Below are 19,553 nucleotides of genomic sequence, written 5' to 3'. Positions count from 1 at the left end.
CGTGAATGAATTAATTTGGGTGATGGCTTAAAAACATGTGACATGAGAATGTCAAAGAAAACTAACTCGTGACCTCTATATGTGTCAGTTTTCATGCAATAATTAGGTGGTTTGATTTTTAGGCGGAATATGATGCATATTATCGTTATGAAAAATAAATAAAAGAATGCAATACGTAAATAAAAATTCCTAGTGTGGCCTATCCTAATAAAAAGAACATAAAACAACTTTGGAATCCACCGTTGGACCCGAGAAGCTTGTCTTGGTGTTCCATCTTGATCCATGTAGCGGGAGTGAGCATCCGGTCTCCATCTTTGGTCTTCTCAAAAATTACAATTTAAAATTTACAAATATAAACCTATTTACATTCTAAATAAAAAAGCGTAATTAAAAGAAATAAAAATGGAGATACGAGATCTCAAAATACAACCAAGACCGTGTTCCATCATTACGGTAACACGTTCTACTAAGGCCACACTAAGTTACAACCGTTTGCAAAAATAAATAAATACGTAATTAAAAGCATTCAAATTAAACAAGAACGATAAATAAAATGCATCAACTAAATTAAATTTATTCGTGACATAATTCCGTAATTATGTTAAATTTATCCAAACCACCAAAGATAATTAAAATTATATGACAAAACCGCTTTAGTCAAGTTAATTTTAATCCGAGATAATCCGTTACTATAAATCGTTTTAAAGTAACTTAATTTTACGTGGGTGAACCGTTTCACTATCAAGCGAGAGCATAAATCCGTTTTATGCAAAATTGGCCCGAAAAAAACAAACAAATTTTTTTTTTTTTTCTTCTGTACTGCTGTACGTGAACAGTACCAGAAAGGAAAAAAAAAAATTTTCTTTTTTTTTTTTTTTTTTTTATAAGGCAAAATGCCGAGAGCCTTAAAAGGCCAAAAAAAAAAAACAATCGGCTTTAAAACGAGAGCAACAAGAGATCAAAACAAAACGGTTTGATAAAACACAATTGCAATTTTAATCTAATCCGTATAGAAATCAAACTACAATTGTTACATCTTCAACATATTGCAATAATTATCGGTTAAAATTACAACATGTGAAGAACGATAAAGATTAAGCAATAACCTCCGGTCCTAGTGCAATTCGGCAATGAGAGATCAAAGTAGATCTCCTCCTAATTGTTGCACCCAAGATTGTCCGAGAAATGCCCTTGTGCTAGAATGAATCCTCTAATTGCCTTGCAATATTGAGAGGATTAATTTTGTGAGTTTTTGCTTAGATGAGAGATCTAGGTTTCAGAGAGAAAATGATCTCCAAAACCCTAGTTATTTTGCAAATGAATTAGCCTTAGGTTAACAAGAGAATGAGCCTCTCTTTTGTCTATGCCATTCGGCCAAACCGAGTGAAGGAGAGGGAAATGGGCTTTTTCATTTCCTCTTTATTTTAACTCGCGGTCCGACATGCAATTTTACTAAATGTATATGACACGGTCTAATTATAAACTGTCATCGGTTATCGGATATTAAAGCATCAACTAATTACGCGGATTAGTTGAATTATTAATACGTGTCCGACAAAGACAATATCGTATAATTAATTTATCCAATATACATTAATCAAATATAAAATGCTTATATTTAATTTTACGAATTAACCGCTTAATTCGTCTTAGCCATTTTTATTTAATCCGTATTAAATAAAATATCTCAACATCACATTTTGACTTATTATTAGTCAAATAACTCGGACTAACAGGTTAGTCAATTTTGGCATCTACATGACAGTATTTTCATACCGTCACATCTCTCAAACGTATCCTATAGGTGTGACTTTTAGGGACCAGTTGATCACCGCCATCTGTATGACAATAACGTCAAACTTATCTAGCAAGCCAACCGTTATTGATAAACGTGGACCAACTGATTATGATACAAAAGTATACCCTTTGATCCTTTTAGAGATTTATAAGTCCTTGCACTAACTGTAAAGGACACCAGCCCCAACAAATAGAATTTGCGCCATACCCATCTGCTCATCTGTTGTGAGTGATACGGTTTTCTGGATCCCCTCCCCTTCTGGCCTGTATACTGTTAATAGTGGATATGGCATTTCTCTCGGCTTTCATCTTGAGAAATATGGCACAAGCAAAGACAATAGTAGAGCTAGTAGCAATGTTAAACAGTTCTGTAAGTCTAAGCTTTGGTTCTTGCCAGGGCCACAAATCTGGAAGATACTCATTTGGAGAATTATCACTAATTCGCTTTCTGTCGGAATTGAGTTCCAAAGGAGACAGTTGATGGTTTCTTATCACTGTCAGCTTTGTAATGACACAATATCAACGGAATCTACTGAGCATCTTTTTAGGGACTGCACTGTGGCGAAAAGGCTCTGGGCTTCCTCTTCCCTCGGTATTAATGCTAATCATGCTGATAACTTGCCCTTGTCTGATTGGATCTTCAACTGGATTTCTCTGTTCTCTAAGATGGATGACTCTTCTACTCCTATCATTACTTTCCTTTCTGTTCTTTGGAGTATTTGGTGTGCTAGAAATAATTCTATTTTTAGAGGAGTCGCGTTTTCGGTTGATCACTTCTTCCATCTTCAGACTAAGGTGGCTCAGACTGCAGTTTCCCGCTCTCTCCTTCTCTGATAATAGCAGCGCAACACTCCTTTTGAAGGAGCCAGACTTGCGATTGGTCATGACTGAAAATATCAAGAATAGCGTTCCTTTTTATTTGATAGGTGAAAATTATAATTGCCTTTGTGCTAGAGCTAAGGTCGACGCAAGCTGGTCTGAAACCCTTGCGGCTTCCTACGGTTGGATTGTCTATAATCCTGATGGGTCTTGCCTCAACATGTCTGTTCTTGCCTTACGAGCGGAATCGGCTCTACAAGCCGAAGCTGTAAGTAATAGTAATCTCTTGAGATGGGCGGTGCATTCCAATATCCTTCATTTCGAGGCTTCCTCTGACTGTCTGCAGATTCTACTACAAATTGCAGGTGTCGTGACTCCTCATCACTTAACCAAAGGCATTGTTAATGATATCGCACTCCTTCTACCATCTTTTCATTGTCTCAAACTTAGTTTTATTCCTCGTAATCTTAATAAGGTTGCCCATAACCTGGCCAGAACCGCAATGAGTTTGTAACTTTTTATAACTTTACAGCTGCCAAAAAAAAAAAAAAAAAAAAAAAAAAAAAGTTGATGTAAATCCTATAACGGTCGAAACACTCGCAAATTAATAAGCTTATATAAACGCCCAACCTTCTATGCATAATGTCGTATCTATGTTTCATCTTTAGATTAATGTTGACACTGAGTAGCAGATTTTGGTAATTTCTTTTTCCTATTTTTAAAAGGAAATTTTATTCATGGATTAATACCCCTACCACATCTACCAGGTACATTAGAACCACCAAGACGACAAGCAGCAGATTTCACCACCGTTCACAGACCATCAATTCGTTCACCACTGATGCCAATAACTGAAACCTCGACATCGTCGCAACGCCAGGCTCAAACCCAGCTACATCAATTCGTCCACCATCACCCTTCAATACACCAACACCTCGATCCTTCACCAAACCAGCGCCAAGCAGCTCGACTCCACGGCAGCAACTAGTCCGTCACATCCGACACTTTCAACTGTCATCAACACTTCGCCACAAACTCTGTTACCCCACCAGTTCCTTCGATAACTAGTAGCAGTAGCCCGACCTTGAGCCCATTTCAAACATCATCGAACACCAGAATGCGACCACCACCCATATGCTCTCCAATTCGGTCTTATTCTAGAAGAATTTGTGTCGTATTTTGTCAAGGTGTTTAGGACAGCGGTTCAAATCCTATCGACTACAAACTTTCCTCATTTCCATCTCAAAAAACCCATACTTACTTTCTAATCCCCCGAACAACCTGAGACGCAACTAAATGAATCCCAAGGCCTACGATCAGCCAACGTCGTCGACGACGGAAAACTTTGAATCACAAACACAGCCAAATCCGCCGCCTACGAAGGCGGTGGTGGAACTGCTTGACACACTAAATCAACGCAAAACTTACAGAGAAGTCCCCCTTGCTCTCGGATCCGGAATAAAAAATGCGCGCGTTGAGTTCTCCTTTCTTCGAGTTCGCGGTCTGCGTCGTCGTCTCAAGTTTCTTCGTTCCGTCCCTGATTCTGATTCAACTATTGAAGTCTTCTGCCTTACGCAATCTCTCGCTTACCTTCAATGTATCGAAACTTGGTTCATATTTGAGTTCTTTAGTTTTAATCAAATTTTGTTTATTTGATTGTTGACTAGTTTTTGAAATTGGGTGATTAATGCTGTGTGAATTTGAAAAATTGATGATGTCTTGTTGGTTAAATTACTGAATGAATTTAGGTATATCGAGATCTTTCAGATAAATTTTTTTTTTTGGGAGAAAGAAAGCGAGTATGGATTGTAAAGAGTAGGTGATATTTTTAGTAAAGGAGCAGTGAATCAGTGATCGTTTTTTTGTTGTCCTCGGTTAGTTAATTCAATTTCAGCCGTGTCTTTGTCTTTATCCAATGGTTGAGATTTGTGAGCACAAAAACCAAACTCACGACATCCCGCCTATATATATATATATATATATATATATATATATATATATATACGCGAAAGTGGTAATTAGGCCCCTTAACTTTGTTCAATTGTGAAATTAGGCCCCATAAATTTTATTTGGAGCAATCAAGCCCCTTAAGTTTCACCATAAGTGAAATTTAACCCCATTTTCATAATTTTCACCAAATTCTTATATTAAAATCACTTTAATACAATTTATCAAATATAAAATATTTTGTTTTATAATTTTAGAACTTTTATATTTATATTATATATTGAGAATTGTTTTATTTTGAATTTTATAGTATATAGACAATTTATTATATATCTATGAATATTATATAAATTATAAACAATTTACTAAATATGTATGTAAAAGTCTTCTTCGATGATTAATAAATTATGTAGAAATTCGTAAAGTTGCAATTAGTAATTTTTAGTTATTTAATAAATTATTTAATACTAATATAAAATGTTTTTAATTTAAATTCTTGTGAAAAATTAAAAATGGGGTTGAATTTCACTTTTGGTGAAACTTAAGGGGCTTAATTGCTCCAAATAAAACTTATAGGGCTTAATTTCACAATTGAACAGAATTAAGGGGCTTAATTACCACTTTCGCGTATATATATATATATATATAGAGTAAGGATCCGATGAGTCCAGGATTTTAAATGAGTCCGTCCTATCATTATACACCCTCAGATCTAATATTGTTGGACGCGCGAGATTGCGCCACGTCAGGCCGAGCAGTCAGAACAAAAACCCTCAGATCGCCCCTTTGTTTCTCTCTCTTCAATCTTTTTCAGTAAAATCCCCAAATCAACCAAGAAACGAGGAAATTCACCCTTGCGATTGTTCATCTTCTTCAGATTCCGATCTGTTTCCACTGATTACAATCCTTCCAATTCTTCATTCAATCCATGTTTTATCATCCCTTTGACCATCAACAAGTTGTACAATCCTCGGTGATGGTAAACACACATGTCTCCTTTTTTTCAAAATTTTTTGTTTGCTTCATTTCTTCTCTTCGAGTAGTTACTGTATTTTTTGATAATTTAAATTTTATATTGATACTGACTTTGCTAGTTTACGCATGATGAATTTAAAATATGGTGGCATTTTAATGATATTGATGATGAATGTCAATCTGAGTCTTTAAAAATGTATTCTATGACAATATTTGAGAATAATTCTTTATTGATTTCAATTGACATCATAGGTTTTAGCTAAGATTACATTTTTACAAATTTTGGGTTTAATCGCACAATTGAGATTGTTTTTTGATTAATTAAAGAATTTTGATAGATTTCTATGCTTGATTGTAACAGTTACGTAAACTATATTGGCTTAGTTGTTGACATTTACTCAGAAGTAATAGTTATAAAAATATTCTCTATGAGACTGCTCTCAATTACTCGATATCTATTATTATAATATAATTTTCCGGCTATTGTACCACATTTATTTGTTATTTTAACACACATTATTTGTCATTATAACGTATATTTATGCTCATAGTAACACATTTTTTATCGTCCCTCCCATAATCGATATTAATGTTATCATTGTAACACCATGAGTTGTTTGTAACACACAATTTTTGATATTGAAACACCTATTCAATATAATTGTAACATATATTAGTTGGTTATGGTTGCTTGTTATTGTAACGCATACTGACACAGCATCCGCGCATTTGATCTCAAATCATTTGATTCGCCAGCATTTATGTATATTCCATCAAATCTTTTTTTTTGGCAGCTTATTCCATCAAATCTGAATACTCCATCATCATTCATCTCCACTCAAACTTATTGAGCCATCGTTGATCATGAGGACCAACAAACTCATACATTAAACAATATACGGAGTATCATATATATCACATGGCTTATACATTAAACAATATGAAGTATAATATATATCTACTTATGCTCTAAGTAGCTGTTATTGTAACTCATACTAGCTATTATTATAACACTTATAAGGTGTTTGATATAAGTTAGATAGGCTTCAGCATGTTGCTGAAATGATCAGGAAAGAGTTAAAGACCAGGTGGCAGGTGCATGCATCTCGAACACCATCCTTTGAGTGCTAAGGGTAAGAATTGGTCCATGAGAATGGAAAATAATCTATGAAATCAAGCAACAAGTCACTGGAATACTCTGGTGATTTATAATGTGGGCATTATCTCAATTCTAGTTTTGTAGGTGGAATATCTAAAACTAGCTCATTAGCTCAATTGGTAGAGCACTTGTGCAATTGCATAAAGGATGTAGGTTCAAATCCTACATGGGCTCACTATAATCTGTGTTGTGAACTTCAAATTTGATAGAAAAACACACTGATTACAATTGCACTCTCATGTGTTTTAAATAGCGCACTTTTGTAAATTGAATTACACATGGGCTCACTATCATATAAAAAACCATTGAAATGTGCAACAGTGTATTGTGAAGTATAAGAGCAGAATTTGGTTTGTTTCAAGTTTACATGTTTGATTGAACAATAGATTCAGTTATTCAGACAACCTATAGAATATTTGGGTTTTGTGCGCAAATCACTACTCAAAAACATAAATGTTCGCATATGACAGTTGTAAATCCTTCATGAAAATAGACCATAAATGAAAATCAGTAGCTTCTTATCAGTCAGCAGGCTGATCTGCTATATTTTGCGACAAGATCACACATTCCCCTAGTGTCCTGCTGTTAGGATGTTGTCTGGTTCAAACACTAAGCAGTAGAGTATATTCACATCATAATCAGCAAGAAGGTCTTAAATCAATAACATAATTTTACAGCTTATTGGATGTTCTGACTACCAAACCCTTGGCTGTAGGGAAGTTTTAACGAAGAATCTCAACTGTAAACGTTTCCTAAAAAGCATTGATCCCCTAATCAGAAAAACATTTCTTAGCTGGAATAAAACATGCACTAACAGTTTGTATGTTTATATCATCGAGAAGTGAACATAAAGACTGATCTGGCAATGTCTGCAAAGCCTAAATCACACTAATCGCCTAAATCCAACAACTGAGTGATAATGACCACTAGTACAGCGGTTACCGGAAGCATGGATGTATAATCTACCGTGGATCTGAGTTTCTAGTCAATCAATCCACATAATGCGGAGTATATTTGCAAGGCCTACATCGCACTAAATCACTCCCAATCTATGACAAAATCTCGACTTCAGCAAAATTAGCTTACAAAATGGATGAAGAACGATAAAGTGTACTAACTCAAACATTCTCACATATCACAGCTTTCTCCCTATTATCTTAAGCAACAACATAAGCAACACCGCGGAAATTGATTCCCTAATAAAAGTACCAGAAGATCCTTTTAACTTTAAAGAAATGTCAAATATGTTCACAATCCACACCAGAAACAAACCCCATTGACATATACAGCACATAAATCTCAATCTGCATAATCTAACATATAATTTCACTATGCAAAACAACAAACCCAGATACTCAAGAGTCCAAAACAAGAGTGAACAATAGATTAAAATAACACACTTATATAATTAGAATAACACACTTACGTTATTAGAATAACACCCATAAAAATTTGAAATTGGGGAAATGTGAACCTCAAATCATGCGTCTTACCTATTAACTAATGCTACTAGCCAATGTTTAGTTGATGTCTGTTGTGCTAATCGTCGGTGACCTGCTTTGCAAAATTTACCTGATAATTCGTCTATGTAGGACTTGAACCCACATCTTATGCAATGGCATAATGCTCTACCTTTTGAGCTAATAGACGTTAAACTGCCTAACTTAACGTAACAGCTATACAACTAGAGTCACGTCAGCGACTACCTGGTGCGACATTGAATTTTACCTTGTTATTGTTGCGACACAAAAAAACTAGACAAACTCCTAATCTTTTATAATTAGAGCATCAATTGTATGAACTTGTGCAAAACAATTCCAATATTCAGGCATAATCATACGTTACTTCACTCTTACTCAAGCATTACTTCTTAAAATCCGGCAAGTAGTAAAAATAAGAAAATTAGGACTTCAAAACTGTAATCAAACAATAATAGGATATATAACAAAACTAAACCATTATAGTAACACAACTAAACCATTATAGTAACACAGATAAACCATTATTGTAACACAATTAAACTGTCGTTGTAACATGATTAAACCATTATTGTAACACGATAAATCCGTTTACTATAACATGATGAAACCATTATAGTAACATAGCTAAACCATTATTGTAACACAATCAATCCAACATGTACACTTATAGTAACACACTTGTTCCATTAAAGTAACATCATTATATCGTTAAAATTACATCATTACTGGTAGCCTTCCTATTATTGACACAATATTGTAACACAATCAAGCCAACATGTACACTTATAGTAACATATTTGTTCCATTAAAGTGACATCATTGTATCGTTAAAATTACATCGTCACTGATAGCCTTCTTATTGACACAATAACAAAGTAAAACAACACGAAGTAACTCTTCCCCATATATTTTCTTTCAAAAGAACGGTAGGAAGATGATAAATGTGAACTTAGCACAATTCAACAATTGAGAAACTATTTCTATTATTGGTGATGCTTAACAAAGAAGTAGACATTATAACTTACAGCGGATTAATTTGCATTACTAATTTTAAATTCTACTCCCTCCGTCCCGGTCATTTGTTGTCCTTTTCCATTTTGGGTGACTCAGTCATTTGTTGTCCTTTCTATTTTAAGAATGAATTTGATGAGTAATTTGATCATTCACACTCAATTTGCTCCACTTGTCATTTAGCTATTGGCCCTCTCCTCTTTACTTGGTCTTTGTGTCAAAACCAAAGGACAACAAATGACCGGGACGGAGGGAGTACAAATTAGCAAGTGAATACTAACAATCTAAGAATACACAGTGAACGCACGTGTGTAGGAAACTAAAATCGCAGACGGTATTGGACAACGTTTAATATCATAGTAAACGATGGAGAACAATAATTAGCACCACAATAACTAAGTATTGAATTATAAATGCGATAAATTATAAAAACATGATGCATTCGACATTAGAATTGCAGAAAATTACCAAAGTTTTGAAAGGTTGACCGAATAATGTTCACCGCAAAAGTGAATCGCACAACAATTAATTAAAAATGATGAAGATTTATTGGAAAAACACATTAATTAATTAGAACAAATCTTACAGCTTTTAATTATCTTATATTTATTTTGCGCAGGTACGGAAAACCTAAGCCCAATTTCAATTGCACAAAGAAAAGAGACAAAAATTAAGAGATTACCTGGTTTAAATGTTGTTTGTAGGGTTCAGTGATGCGCAACAATTCGATATGCGAGAGAAAATTTTAAGAGAGATAAATAAGAGAGAGAAGGAAGTGAATGCAGGAATGACAAAAACATTCTGAGGATGACATCTTATGAATGGCGCGGAAATTACAAATCTACCCTTAATATTTCGCGCTGCATCTTGGCCGTTGGATCTCACTTATCCGATCGGCCCAGGATTGATAGTGACTGACTCACCCCCTGTTTTCAGACTCAAGATCCTAACTCTATATATATATATATATATATATAGTGGCGGGGTCAGGTGTGAACTAAAGTACGGTGCGAATCGTACGAACTAACTTATTAAAGCCATATCTGAAACGCGCTTTCTCTTTGCTCTACCCAGCTGAAACAGTTCGACACCCTCCTACCACAGACCCACCAAAACCACTCAATTTCCATCGGATCTCACACCTCCACCATCGTCCGCCACTTCCACCATCGGCCGCGACTTCCACCGCCGCTTCTACCCCGCTTCCCTAGAACGGATTTCCGTCTATTATAGAAAAAAGGTTAGTTTCAATTCTTATTTTAATCTTTGAAGATTTGTTTAGTATTTTGAATCTAATTAATTGTAATGATTTCAGAAGTAGTTTTATGAGAACACATAAGATTATAATAAAAAAAAAATTGATCTTTCTGTATGAATTCTAATTAAAAATTAGGGTTTATAAAAATTGATCATTACAAATTTCGTTTTTTTAATTGTTTTAGGGTTATAATTTCTTACTTAGCAATGTATATCACAATAAATTTGTTCACTTTTTCTCTAAAACTTCTAATTTAGGCTCAAGCTTTCTGTATCTTGCTTATTTGAGTAATATTTGTATTCGGAGAAATCATTTTAGTTTAAGACTCTTCTAAGTTTGTAATTACGCTTTTGGCTGATTTTTGTAGGGTGATTTGGTTTAATGATTTTTTGTTTCAAGTTTAATGATTTTTTTGGTGGGTGTGTGAAAGTTTGTCAATGACTGCATATTCAACTATCAGTAGTACTTTTGTCTCTAATAGTCAGTTTGGAAGTACTGCAACTTGTATTTGTCTGTTCTAGCTCTAATTGGTGTTAGTGCTTTTGTATTCTGAATTACTGCATATTCAATGACTGGATAAATGAATTTGCAATCGGGTGGGTTAGTGTAGGAACTGGGTTCCGTGAGGTCATTGATTGGTTCACATCTAATTCAAAGATAGGCCAGGTCAGGTTCTACTCTTGTCTTGATTGGGTAATGCGATGCCATTCGGTTGAATTATATTACTTGGTTGTGAAATTGAATTTTTGAAGGCAAATTCCAGTTTGATCTTTTCATAATATTGTAAAGCAATTTTATTATGAGGGCCACCATTAACTCGGTCGCGTCACTATCGAGTCACGAGAGTGGGGAAATCGGTGAAGATCCCAAAGGTATTCCAAACAACCTTATGCCGTACATTGAACAAGTTGCTCTCGGGAGACTACCTGACGATAACACAAATGATGGTACAAGTGTACAACGGTATGCAAGTGTAATGTATCATTACGTGTGCTTATTGTCGCATCATTCTATATGTTGCTAATCAAAACTTGTTAACCTTGGACAGGTTCGAGACTATATCCACGTCATGGACTTAGCAGATGGGCATGTAGCAGCACTTAGGAAATTGTTCACAACAGAGGATATGATATAGGTACTTAAGCCCTGCATTATTTTTTAACTTCATAATTTCGCAATATACTTTACTTACGTTTTTATGCCGACTGGTATCTACCATGGAGCATCTTTGCCAACCACTGCTGATCTTTCGATGATTTTACCAGCTAGTTTACTGATTATATACACTATTTTTCATATTGAATATTGTCTCACTTTGGATGTGTTAACCGATGTGTTGTACAAAATTTTCACTCTTTCGTAGGCTGTACTGCTATAAATTTGAGAACGGGTTATGGTGCTTTGGTACTTGATATGGTCAAGGCATTTGAGAAGGCATCTAAAAAGGTACTTTGGTAATTCCATTTACTTATTTTTCTTATTTGTTAACTAAATTAATACAATTGAAAAAAATTGTATTTCTTGTTTCAAATCCAGACAATCCCTATTAAAAACTGTCCAAGAAGACCGAGAGATGCTGAAAAGGTTTTTGCTTCAATAGAGAAGGCCGCTAAAGAACTCGGTTGGAAGTAAGTTTCGCATATTTGGGAACGCTTTATACTCATGTTTATCGCAATATATGATGCTAGATTACATGACATGAAAGATGATCAAATTCGATAATGTGAAATGTTGAATTCATACGTGGTTTATACTGGATGCAGGGCGAAATACAATATCGATCACAAGTTATTGCCTCTAAAATAAAATTGTACTTTGTATATCATATTATGCAATGTTCAATTTGTATTTTGTATAATCATAAGCTAATTGGTTCTCAGGGTCATCAAAAAAGTACTCGCTATCTTTGGCTCGAGTCTATGCAATTTATATAGTTTGGAAACAGATCCTTGGTGTTTCTAAAAATAGGATAAGACCATGTACTTTAGACACTCCTTTAGTGTGCCATAATCAAGAAAGAGTATGACACTATGGTAAAATCTTGTTATATATTTGTAAGTCCTGTTCATAGAGGCTGATAGGCGAGGGAATCCTCCCACATGGTAGTTGACGAGATTCAAACCCGTGACTATTGGTTAGAAAGTGTGATGTGTACTCGGTCTCCCAGTCAAGTGTCTGATAACTTGTACATGTAAATAATCGATGTTTGGTTTCTAATTCTGGTTTTGAAAACTATGTGACTAAAGTTGTCGTCACCTTGTTGAGCAGGGCAATAGGAAAATGTAGACACCACAAGAGCACTATGGAGTGAGTCACTTTGAAGAGAGATCATGTTGTAGAGGCTCCCCAGGGCACTATGGTTTCACCTCTGTGTTCTGAGCACCTAAGGGTTCATGCCAGAAGTTTCAACCTCGGGTCTAAAATGAAGTGTCTGGCTTGAAGGACACGCAACCAAAATGAAGTGTCAATTGAAAATTGCTCGGAAGACCAAATTTTGTGACCAAACGAGAAATTTTCCTGGTTTGTTTTAGTTAGTAATGGGATGAATTTTAGGAAGGAGGTATAAACTATAAATATTGGTGTAATACCCGCCCTTTTAGGGACCCTTTGACCAGCGTTGACTGACCATGGGAGCGGGAGTAGTCTTAGAAAAGTGTGCCAAAACCATCTTGGGCTGCGTGTTAAGAGTGGTACTCGATAGAGTAGAGGCTACTCGATCGAGTAGCTAGGTTACTCGATCGAGTAGGGGGCCACTCGATCGAGTATGTTGGGTACTCGATCGAGTACCTGGTTCAGCGAGGGTTTTATATCGCGTTTTGTTAAATCCGCAAATCACTTCCGCCACTTTCCTCCTATCCTTCAGTCGCCTCTTTCCCTTCCCTTCACCTCAAAACCTCCATGGAAGCCTTTTTGAAGATCCTGAACCTTAGGAGGACTCACTTGTGTCGGGTAGCGGTCTCTTCTTCGAGCTTTTCCCCTAATAGGTATGTCATAATCATCATCCGTGTCCTTGTTCTTTTAGTTAGGGTTTGCCGGTTAGTAATAGATGATGGTATTCTGGTTATAGGCGTTGCTTGGTCATTTGGACATGTTATCGTCGGCATGGATTGGTTGCGGTGGCTTAAATGTAGGTTCGCCTACTCAGTTTCTGTAGATGGTCTAGCGTGTCAGTTGTTGTGATTGTTTGGTGTTTGCTTAGTATCGTAATTGTATGGCAACGATTGTGATGGCGATTGTGGTTGTTGTCTCTGGTGGTTCTCGAGATGCGTCTCGGCTGAGTGGGGTCACTTGCGGGAGTGGCTTCACGCCCTAGTTTCGCCCTCCGTGGAACCCGCCACGGGAGGGGATGTGCACATTAACGGACAGGGTTATCGTTCGGTATGATGAGCGGGGATTTGGTGGGTGCATTGCGGTCCCCTATGGCGGGGGGTCCAAAGTGGACGATGTCAAGAATGAGTTGGTTGAATTACCGTGATTGTGTTGAGATTAGTAGCATTGTATTGTGTTGATAATTGTAGTTGCCGTTGTCGTGTCTTATCTCAAGATCGACCTTGTGTGGTTGTTTGTTTGTTATGTGTCCGCCGTGATCCCTTATGGTGAGCAAATCGGTCTTAGCGGTGTTGGTGATGTTGATAGTGGAGTCCAGGGCGGGGATGAGTTCTCACGAGATACGATGGTCATAGCGAGTAGTCTTTGAGTTGTATCTTTATGTCGTTTATTGGTTTAAATCGCTTGTAATATAACTTAATAGTTCTTTCATCGACATTTGATTATTACTAACCTCGGGCAACCGGGATGGTAACGTCCTTATATCCTCGGGAAGGCCTAGTTAAGGCTCCTCTGAATATGGGGGTGTTACAAAGTGGTATCAGAGCGACGATTTTGGAACCTGTAACAAATGAACATAATGAACGTAGGGAGTCTAATAAAATGAAGCTGATGCTAGATTTTGGGTGAGTAGGCTCCCTCATTTCAAAATCTTGGCCCCATGACACTTAAGCCAGTCACATGGTATGGGAATGTGGAGTCCGTGTGTCTATGTGTGATATGTATGTTAATTGTGCCGGAGCTACCTCCGGTTAAGTATTTGTTGGAATTAATAGGGGTGTGTTAGTGATATATTAGGCCGTGTATGGTAATTGTTGATGAGATTATTGAAATTCTTTGAATGATTAGTGAGCTTATATGATGGCTATGAGATATGTGACGAAAGTTTACGTGATAGAGATGCGTGAAAATGTGGAATTGAATGTTGTGACATGAATAGTGAACACGTAGGTGTTTGCTATAAGTTAATGATGACGGGAGTCATCTACGAGTTTATAAATCCACAGTAATCACTATGATGATAGTTATAGTATAGTTGAGTTATAATTCGAGACATAGCATATAGTAATGCGTTTATGCCTACTTGTGGTTGAAATTTTTCCATTTGCGTAATGTTTGATTCGTGCAAGATGAATTGCTTATGATAGAATGTGAAACATGGTAGATTAATTTGTTTTGAAAAGTATGCATTTATGTGATACGTGAAAGAAAGAATTAATTATACGCTTCAAATTGAAGTAAACACGAGTTTAGTAGTAACATGTAAAGTAAGTTTAAGTGTATTATGATGGCAGGATTATGTTTAGAAATGATTCGAGTTGGGCAATTTGTGTGGCGTAATGTAATGTATGCTTTAATAGTTGAGACGGTGAGTAGTGATGGTAATGCGTGAGCAGGGCGATAATGTCGGTGCGAATTCGAACTTAGTTTGGAATCGACACACATGTTTTGCAGGAATCTTCAAGTTACTTCGTACTTCTGACCGGTACTTAACCATACTTGACCGAGTGCGGGTGTTTACTAGACCGGGTAGACCTCACTCGATCTAGTTAGGAAGCTATGATGTCGGGATGTGGGAAAAATTCCTGTAGATACTCGATGATTTAGCTCCTACTCGATCGAGTAGGGTGGTACTCGATCGAGTACCCTAGGCACTCGATCGAGTAGGTTCTTGTGCAAATAATCCTACGGGTTTCTTAAAACCCCTAATCTTTCTATTTCTTCTTCCTATTCCCCTATACTTCGACACACATAAACTACTCTCAACCCTTATTTCCTCTCAAATCCTCTCATACTCTTGGGTTAGTGGTGATTATTGGGTTAATTTCTTTGCATAATTTCGTTTCCTTACTTTGTTAATCAATCAAGGTATGCTTCCCTTCCTAATTTATACAATTTATTGCTTTGAATGTGCTAGAATAGTGAAATAATCTGAAATTTCGATTCACATGGGTAGGTTGTTGCTTTTGATAGTTGATATATGATTCACATGCCTCCTTTCCATGTTTGTTGGTGACTAATTGCTGTAAATTAGATTAGAAATTGCAAAATTTGAAATCGAAATTTCTAGGGTTTCCAAAATTGAAATCGATTTTTGGTTGTTTTACAATGGTTAGATGGTAGAATTGAGCCTTAAGTATTGTTTATATTATGTTGGAGGATAGATTTTGATGATTTTACCCTTAGAAAGTTGCCTTAAAACTCCGTCTTAAAAGTGCCTCAAATGGAAATTCGTGATTTATAATTGGAAAATTGATGTTGTGAATGACATTATAAGTATAAGTTGAACTTCAATATGATAATATAAACGGTAATTGATGAAAATATGCCAAAACTATCGCAGCTGTAAAGACCGTCTGAAAATTCTAATTGAGTTGTTGTTCATAATATTGAAGGGTGATAATGATGTATTCCAAATTATTCTCCCCCATGAACTAGTAAGAATGCCTCACATGTGATTAGAAGTGTGTTTGGAACAACCTTTAGAAGCATGCTAGGATATTCGAATTTGTTGAGCATATGTAATCACCATGATAATTTCTTTCACAACTATGGCTTATGAGTAGTAATAATCTGAGCTTGTATGTCAAATTTTGAAAGCTGGTGAACGTGTGTACTTAGCTTAATGTTCAAAGTTAACGGCGTAGATTATGTGCTTCACATGTTGAAAGTTGTTGATAAATTGGTGTGCCTAATGAGTATGTCGAATTGATTACATGAAGTAAATGTTTGCATGTTTATACAAGTTGTTTGAACTTATGCCTAAAGCGAGATCCGAGACCGAACCTTGGAATCCGCCAAAGTAAACGAGGGAGGGGTAATCCACGAGATGGGGAAGGGAGTGGACTGTGGTACCCGATTCAGAATACCCTTGATTGTTTTTGTTAATTTCAAACAGAGGGAGCGTTTTGTAGCCTTACAAAAACGCAAAATGAGACCTACGAGGTGTATAGACACTACTGTGTTAAAGGAGTTGGAGATAGAGACGGATGTCCGTTTTTCGAGACCTTGGGTCTTATGGGTTTGTATAGGCTGAGGAAACACACTTATCCTTTTCTCACTTTGGAGTTTATGAGCTCCTTTATCTATGACCCCGCTGGCCAAACCGTTGAATTTCGGTTAATGAACACTAGTTTCTTGCTTTCTATGGATCGATTTGCTTCTCACCTTGGGTTGGCTAAGCCTCCTAAGGACTCCATTACCGATATTCCAGTAGGAGTGCGGTGTGTCCGCGCCCGATGCCTTGTCTGACCGGAAAGCAAGCTCCCACCTCGAGCAACATGCCGATTAATGACGTTCAAAGCATGTTACCTTCGAGGGTCTTTCTCCGTTCTCTTTCGAACCTCCTTTATGACAGAAAAGGATATCGATGAAGTCGAATAATCATGAGGTCTTGCTTCGATGTCTTACCTCAACCCGGAGCGGGCCAGGAAAGTGGTTTTTAATGCTCCTTCTATGGTTTGTCTTGCCCTTGATGGCTTCTTCCTCTTCCCGTGCACTGGGTTGTGGCGCTATCGCCACTCGGTTAGTGAAAAGCTAACCTCTTTTGAGGCCTCTTTGAGTACGTGCCTCTAGCTACCCCAAGTGCCCACTATGGACCGTGCCTACTATCTCGACTGAAATGGTTGAGGACTTTGGTGACGGTGGTCTAGCTTGGAGGGTGTGGGGTATGAGTTGGATGAAGATTCAGCTCGAGCATCTCCCACCCACGGAGCCCTTGGAGCCGACGGTAGTGACGGTGGACTCCGATGATGAGGAGGAGGAGGAGGATGATGATGAGACCCGCCATCTACTGACCTATCTCATCGACGACACCATCCTCGAGGTGATGCCGGAGCCGACGAAGGGCGAGAATGCGGGAGTTGCGGTGGTGGAGAGACCCAGATTGGGGAGGGGACCCCGTCGAGTGAGGTAGAGGGCCTCGAGACTAGGCCGTAGCGGGTAGCGCCACGGCGAAGCAAAGAAAGATCCTTTTCCGTGCTACCCTTACCTCGACACCGAGACGCGATCCGGCTACTTGGCGAGATAGAGTGTCATCTACCTTGACACTCCGGAACATGCACGAGATGGCGTACGCTCGGGGGATAGGGACCGAGGGACCGCATCCGATTTGGTGGAGTGGAGTTGGGACTACTCGGGGTTTTCCATTCCTACGGGGTGGATCGGTCGACGTGGGGGCACCTCGGTCCTTTCCTTACGGTGGCTTGACTCCATGGTACGTGGGCTCGGGAGCGGCGAGAGCGGGAGTGGATGCGGGGATCGGGTCATCGGGAGCGGTACTTGGTGGTGGTGATGATGAGGTGATGTTTGAGCAGCAGCAGCAGCAGGAGGAGTGATACTCCTTGTTTTATCCTAGTTGATGGTAGTTGGTGTTAGTGGTTAGTAGTGTTGTTAGACTTTAGTAGTTGTTTTGTTGCGACTTTGATTTGGGACTTGTATTGTTGGCCATAAGGCCGGATTTCATATTTTGACTTGTTGCAGGATATTAGACGTCGGGGAGTCGTTCCGACTCGATCCTATATGACAAATATGTGCATGTATGTTAACTTATGACAGGTTTTATAAGAAATTTGGCTTTGTAGGTACTGACAGAGTACCCCGTACTCTATCGAGTAGCTGCAGGAAGAAAAGAGAGAAAAGTTTCTGATCTTGAGTTACTCGATCGAGTAGCCAAGACACTCGATCGAGTAGCAGGGCACTCGATCGAGTACCAGTATATACTCGATCGAGTAGCACTGTTACAGGAGATTTTCGAAAATCAAAAGTGTGTAAGTGTTTCATAATTGCGAGTTTAATGTTTAACATAGTTGTGCGTAGTCTTTGAACCATTAATTTTATATGTTGGAAGTCAAGTTTCGGTTTTATATACATCTTGATAACGATTAGTGAAGTGGTGACGGTTTCTTGTTGTTTTAGTATTACAATATGTCATTTTACCATTTATTCATTGAAGTTACATTTCCTTCATACGCTGTGCGTGCAAAGTTAACGTGCTTTATCGTTGGCGACTAGTTGTCCCGGAGAGTTATGTATGATTTATAATTTAACGAGTTTATGCTTAGCGAGTAATGTCCTGATAAATAATATGTTTTAACCCATGTCATGAATCAAATAATAAGTAATATGCGTTGAAATTTGGGTGGTGAACTTCGGGGACGAAGTTCCTTTTAGAGGGGAAGAGTAATGTCGCGAAATAAAAAGGTCATTTTTTGAATAATGTTCGCTTGTTTATAATGTTGTTGGTATTATGTTTTGCTTTAATTACAAAAATTTCTGAAGTATAACGGATTACTTTAGTTCTTTAAAGTGAATGTGGTTATATGTTTCAAGAGACGGTCATGAAAAAAAAAAAAATAGAATAGTTATAGTGCGATGAATTGTATTCGAATCACGTTGCCGAGTAACATGGTGACATTAGTTGTACCACATGAAAGTTGATATGAGACATGTTCTAGATTGATAGTTTGATAGTTGTTACTGTATGTTGGGTGATCGTGGGTGGTGATTCGCATTGCAAGTTTGATGTTTTATATATATATAGAGTAACGGTTGACGGTGATAATGCTTGCATGATAGTGGTAAGAATCGATAGGTATAAATGTAGACGGTGATGATGATGACATGAGGGGGGGGGGGGGGATGGTATTTCCAAGGAGTTATGGTTTGAGCGGAAAGAGTGGTGAGGTCGTGTTGTTCCCGTGTCTCGAGCGGGAGATAAGTGAGTTGAACTTCGGGGACGAAGTTTTTAAGGGGAAGGCGTAATACCCCCCTTTTAGGG

General features: G+C 37.5%; 2 protein-coding genes and 1 long non-coding RNA gene across 5 annotated transcripts; all 3 read left to right on the top strand.

Annotated features, from left to right (window-relative positions):
• The first annotated feature begins 2,680 nt into the window (after positions 1 to 2,680).
• On the top strand, positions 2,681 to 3,130 carry LOC141630211 (uncharacterized). Its single transcript, XM_074443068.1, has one exon. The coding sequence runs from the start codon at positions 2,681 to 2,683 to the stop codon at positions 3,128 to 3,130; it is 450 nt and encodes a 149-aa protein (XP_074299169.1).
• Positions 3,131 to 3,912: 782 nt separating this feature from the next.
• LOC141630210 (uncharacterized) lies at positions 3,913 to 9,903 on the top strand. The gene is made up of 2 exons (XM_074443067.1): positions 3,913 to 4,213; positions 9,809 to 9,903. The coding sequence occupies exons 1-2, from the start codon at positions 3,913 to 3,915 to the stop codon at positions 9,901 to 9,903; spliced, it is 396 nt and encodes a 131-aa protein (XP_074299168.1).
• A 313-nt stretch (positions 9,904 to 10,216) lies between these two features.
• LOC141627399 (uncharacterized) lies at positions 10,217 to 13,354 on the top strand. Of its 3 annotated transcripts, none has more exons than XR_012536973.1 (6): positions 10,217 to 10,429; positions 11,058 to 11,410; positions 11,496 to 11,582; positions 11,811 to 11,893; positions 11,984 to 12,075; positions 12,716 to 13,354. It is a non-coding gene; the product is annotated as an uncharacterized LOC141627399 (long non-coding RNA). The 3 variants fall into 3 exon arrangements; XR_012536972.1 differs by having other exon boundaries at positions 11,053 to 11,410; XR_012536971.1 differs by having other exon boundaries at positions 10,223 to 11,410; positions 12,716 to 13,352.
• The last annotated feature ends 6,199 nt before the right edge of the window (positions 13,355 to 19,553 follow it).

This window comes from Silene latifolia, chromosome Y (genome assembly GCF_048544455.1).
Source record: "Silene latifolia isolate original U9 population chromosome Y, ASM4854445v1, whole genome shotgun sequence".
In the NCBI taxonomy this organism is placed as follows: Eukaryota; Viridiplantae; Streptophyta; class Magnoliopsida; order Caryophyllales; family Caryophyllaceae; genus Silene; species Silene latifolia.
The sequence above is the reverse complement of the archived record's forward strand: the minus strand, read 5'-3'. Positions and strand labels throughout refer to the sequence as shown.